This window comes from Sesamum indicum, linkage group LG15, assembly GCF_000512975.1.
Source record: "Sesamum indicum cultivar Zhongzhi No. 13 linkage group LG15, S_indicum_v1.0, whole genome shotgun sequence".
NCBI classification, from domain to species: Eukaryota; Viridiplantae; Streptophyta; class Magnoliopsida; order Lamiales; family Pedaliaceae; genus Sesamum; species Sesamum indicum.
Window position 1 is genome coordinate 49,054 of NC_026159.1, and position 5,828 is coordinate 54,881.

The 5,828-nt window shown below is 35.5% G+C and overlaps 1 protein-coding gene across 1 annotated transcript; it reads left to right on the plus strand.

Moving 5' to 3' along the window:
• On the plus strand, positions 333-1,244 carry LOC105177334 (F-box/LRR-repeat protein 3). Its single transcript, XM_011100456.2, has one exon. The coding sequence runs from the start codon at positions 333-335 to the stop codon at positions 1,242-1,244; it is 912 nt and encodes a 303-aa protein (XP_011098758.2).

A 5,828-nucleotide genomic window follows, 5' to 3' on the forward strand; every position in this document is an offset into this window, starting at 1 on the left:
ATCCCACCACCATCGCTTCTTTTTCCACCTTTCTCACCCACCACCCTTTCTTGTCTTCTCTTTCTATCGCTGGTCCCGGCGGCGAAGATCCTCTACTTCTCGCAGTCGCCGCTTCCTGTCCGAACCTCCACCACCTCAGATTCTCGTGCTCCCCAGTTTCTCCTTTCTCTCTTTACACTCTCTCCACTTGTTGTATTCATCTCTCTTCTATTTCTGTCACTATATCTAGGCCCCTGTCTTTCCATTGGCTGCGTTGTTTTAATTATTTAAAACGCCTCTCTCTCTTTCTCACGAACCCTTCATCGGAGATTAATAATCATCAAGTCAACGAAATGGAAGATGCTGTCTTTGATGTGGAGATGAATTTGGAGAGTCTGTCTTTGTGTGGAATCCTGGCAGGGGATCACGGGCTTAGCTTTCTCTGGAGAAACTGTAAGAATGTTAAGAAACTGCAGCTGACGAGCTGCGAGAGTATTGGAGATTACTCCTCGTTTTCGAGGTTTCTCAAGTGCTTAAGTGGTCTTCAAGAACTGGAATTAACAACTTGTCGGAGCATAATCGATGTGGTTTTGTTGAATTTGGCTGAAACTTGTGTTTCTCTCGATTCTTTGTTGATTTATGATGGTGGTAGCAGAGAGGGTTTGCTTCAATTCATTAACCAGAGCAGGTGTAGTCTGAGAAGGCTTGATTTGAGGTTGCCCCTTGATCTTGATAACTCCCATTTGATCGCCTTGTCCGAGAATTTGAACTTCAGGGGCTTGGTAAGTTTAAGGCTGCAAAGTTGCTGTCTTGTTAGTGGTGAGGGGTTAAAGGCTTTTGGGAGGGCAGTAGCTGATAGCCTTGAGGAGCTTGCCTTAATTAACTGTGATGTAGTCCAGAGAGAACCTGGTTTATTAACAACGTTAGGACAGAGCTTGAAGAAGCTGAGAAAATTGGACTTGTCTTATAATGATATGCTGCTTGATAAAGAGCTTGCGTCGATGCTCGTCTCATGTAATTGCTTGGTTGAACTGAAACTGAGGGGTTGCGGTAGGTTAACTAACGCAACTTTAGGTTCGATGATCAGAAGCCGTAATCAGTTGCAATATATTGATATAAAGCATTGCTGTGGGATTGAGGTGGACGGAGTTGAATTTTTCGTTTTGAATGCTCCGCGATTGAGACGAGTGGAGGTGGAGCAGAGCAAACTGTGTGAAGTTGCTAGAAGATGGGCATGGAATAAGTTTATAGAGGTTGTATACTGATCAATGCTTTGAGCCGTTGAGAAACAAAAGTGAAAGAGCAGCCCATTCTTGATGTGAAGTAGTAACGAATTGAGTAACAAACTGTTGGTCTGCGAAATTGTGGATACAGCATAGTGAACACAACAAGATGTTTATGAAATACAGCTGCAGGGTACTTTTTTTTTGGGCACTTGTACTCGGCGTTTCTTGATACTATAATTCAAATATTTATGCTGTAGCTATTGTATTCTTCACGGAACATATGGTAGTTTTCCACTGAATTTGTCCTGACATCTGTTTACCTGTTTTGGGGGGAAATATATGAGCCTCACTTAAGTAGCCATCATCAGTCCAAGTGAGTTGAAATTTTAAGAGTAGGTTGGGTTTAGTTTTAGGCTTAAATTCTTGGGAAGCAAGAACGCGCAAGGTGTAGATACGCAGCCGTGGAAGGGATTCAGAGTCCCATGGCCCATTCCAATTATCTGGCTGTAGTTGGTGAGTGTAGCCCAACCCAATATCCAATCCCGTTCAGCTTCAAGAAAACTACATTTGTTAAATAAGATAAATATTATTAAAAACAAATATTGCTCTTTCTATCATATCATCATGAACTCTAGCATTCTAATTCAATTGAAATCTTCATAATCATTATCAACAATTTTATAATATAATTTTATTTGAGAAAAATTTGTAGCTTGCTTTGACTTTTAATAATCCCAACAGGATTATCTCTACTAGGCTTAAAGTCGTACAGTATTTAATTTCGATTGATAAATATAATTAAACGTAAATACCTTCAAATATACTTATTTATTTCACAAATCGTATTAATTAGTTACATTAATAATTTTCTATTTATTCTCATTTAATTTTAATTTATTTTATTGATTTTAAAATTAATTATTCACTTTATCTTATTTGTCTTTCATTTGATTAAATATAAATATAAATTATTAGCATACATCGAATGTGCTTTGATCCGTACTTACATATAAATAATATGATCACCCAAACATCGAATGTGATCCGTACTTACATATAAATAATATGATCACCCAAATTGATTGAAAAAATGATCCGGGACACGATTTCTTTTTTTTTTAATATCTAAGTATTCTACTCCATCTCGATTTTTAGTGTCAGTTTATTGAATAATACTTAATATTAGAATATTATTTTTATTGATTTTTATATACATAACTTTTTTTATGTTAATTATTTTTATACTATTTATGTTAATTTACTTATTAAAAAAAACAAGATTTACAAAATACCAAATTGAAATAAAAAAAAAAAGCAATTATTATTAATAATATTTAATTATTAACTTTTTTTAATAATTTTTAATGAAAGACCAAATATTTAACTGAAACATTAAAAAAAAAAAAACTTCAATACAACACTTTGATGTATCGAATTTTTTATTTATTAAAATTTTAATCCGAACTCAATTCGATTTTATCAAAAAAACACCCTCGCTTTCTAAATTTTAGAATTTTCTTTTTCCTAGTGAATGAAGGCCTTTAGTGGGGGGTTTGCTAGACAAATTACTAAATTGTTGGGGTAATATTTAGCAATAAAAGGTTATACGGTCTTGGAAGTTCTCCCATAAAACAACTGGGGTTTACTGTCGCTGTTTAAATTTATAGCCAAATACGCGAGTTCATGCGCACCATCCGATTCAAACTAACGGTCGCCATCTCACCACACCTCAGCGTCCAACCAAACACCGACCCCAGAGAATCACCGCTTTTCGCGGGCTGCATACGGTTTCCCTTGGCGGGAAGCCAGGAAATTTTCGACACGCATTTCCCGCCAAATTATTTTACGGGCAGTTCGGGCAGGCAAGGGGATCTAATTCGCCGAGGTCGAGCGGTTTCCTTTCGGGCCCATCAACCGCCAATAGGCTAAATAATAATAAAAAATTAGAATATGTATTTTTTTGTTTAAAAAAACAAAAAGAAAAAAGTGGGGATGAATTCGGTAGAGATAATTCTTTTTCACATAATTCTAACTAATACATCAATATGATTAATAAATAAATTACATAAAACAAAATAAATCAAGTAAAATAAATACCCACATATATAATCAGATTCAAATTAATGTCCTTCAATTTGATAAAGACATTCGATACTACTAATAATAAATTTCTAAAAGTAGAATCTTAAACTTCATAGGATTCCTGCGAGTCTCCCATATGTGCATGTTTTAGCTCTGTCCAATTTCCTCTTCCTACCCCTCCTATTCATTTTACCCCCCCCCCCCCCCCCCCCCCCCCCCCCCCCACCCCATGCATTGGATTCCTATTCATCAATTTGACCCAATTATGAGACTTGAATTTTGGGTTGGGTTGGGTAGCTCCCCAAGGGTACATTGGTAAATTAATCCACCCCAAACCACAATTGGCTACCATACTTATTGTTCAAAGAGTCAAATTGGATCAAATTTTGAAGTTCATTTATTTATTTATTTTAATAATATATGTGAATAATTACATCATCAATATTTAAATTTAAAATATCAATGATTATATTCAAATTTAATAATAATAAAAAAAAGAAATAATTAATTAAAAATCCATGTATTCAGAAAGAAAAGGAAAGTTGACAACCTTAAATGAGGAATCCTCCTACTCACTCCTACTTTCTTCACTAGAACATAACATGCAAATATCTTGTCCTCCTTTCTACTAATACCTATCATTTTACCTTAAAAGCCATACCTTTCTTCACTCAACCCCATCATAATTCCAACACATAATTTCAAATTCAACTTTAGCTACTTACATATATATATATATATGTGTATCTTATTTAATAAGATTTAAAACTCTAATAGATTAATTCATCACTCATTTAATTGTTGGTTCCTTGATATAATAATAATATTAATTGATCATGGTGTGTCTTTTATTTTATTAAATATATGCACGTCCCTTATTAATTTAAAATATATTTTTAGGATCATATCTACTTTCATGGTACGATAAATGTACACATAGATTAAAATAGTGCAATATCGAAATGGGACTATATGTACACATCTTGAGGATAAATTGTTTGATTATCTGGTTTTGCATGTTTATACAAATTGAATTAAAATGTGAAATTATATTTATATGTTCCCATAATAAGACAAAAAATAATACCTAACATCACCTCAAATTTCTTCTATCATCTTCCTTTTAAATTAATGGTTAAAAAGTTATTATATGCAAATATATATTTATTGTTATAATCTACAAATACATAATTTAATATTTATATTATTATTATAATGATGATGATGATGATGTTTCTCTCAGCAATTTTTCCTTTTTTTACATAGCGACTTCACATCAATTATAAACAATTTTTCATATTTCTCTTATCCATTTCCCATCAATTAGAAAAAAAATTCGGATTTTTTAATAAAAGATCCAAAAAATGCCCGACACGAGCGCACAACAGGAACCACCGCCCGCCGGTGCCGCCTGCCTTCAACCGCCCACCCTCACCTCCATTGGCACCATCGCCCACTGCCCACCTTGATCTGTCGCTCAATCGGCAATTCCATCTCTATCTCTCCCGCCTCCATTTCTTCCCTTAGTTCTGTACATTACTGCGGCCCTCCGTCCCCTTTTCTCGATCGGCCTCGCACCATCACTCGCCGTCATCTCCTTCCTTCCTCTTCTCTCATCCCTCCAAAAGAAGGGTAGTGATTCGGGTCGAAATTAGCAATCTCTTGAGACGATCTCACTGCAAATGGTCTAACTCTTCCCAACCAGATTTTGGGTCCCCTGAGAATAAAACACGAACCGTAAGCTCGTCGGGCACGTCCCCGACAATGACCCTCCGATGGTCAAGTTAGGTTGATCGAGGGAAATGTATGCGATCTCAAAGTTCGAGCTCAATTAATGCATAACAGTTACCTCAATAACGGCGTTTCTGGTTCTATTTATAGAGCACAGCTGGATACTGTTGACTGGGCCACGTGGCCTTATCCTACTGGCTCGCGTTCTGATCGAACGGTTGTCATTGTCCGGGTCTTCGGTCAATCTATGCGATCCGGGTCGGGTCATCCGCGACCCGCCCGTTATAAAATGCGCGGATCCTAATCGCGAAATGACTCTAATGCCCTTAATGAAGGGTAGTTCGGTCTTTTTGCAGGGGTGACGTGTATACCCATCAGGTAGAGATCTACAACTCTACATGCACACCTCCGTTTCATGCAAGAATTTAGGAGAGAGAGCGCTAAAATGGTTAATATATTTGTTAAAAGAAAAAAAAAAGTGTCAATATCATTTAATTGCACATAACAGGTATGATTGAAATTATGGGGAGAACTAGGGGCATATTAGACATTAGACATACAACATAATCTTTACCTACGTAGTAATGTATATATATATATATATATATATTAATTGAAATAAAAGATATCACAGGATTTGAAATTATAGGATGTAAGTGAATAGAGATATTTGGATGGAATGAGCAATAATGGAAACCCCAGTAGAGTACTAAATTATGCATGCAGTCAACATTACATAAATAATACAACCATAGCACTAATGTTCAAAATGAACTTAATATATATATATATATAACCCTCTTTTCTTTA

Coding starts and splice junctions, on each gene's coding strand:
- LOC105177334 (XM_011100456.2), top strand. CDS start 333: ATGGAAGATGCTGTCTTTGATGTGGAGATGAATTTGGAGAGTCTGTCT.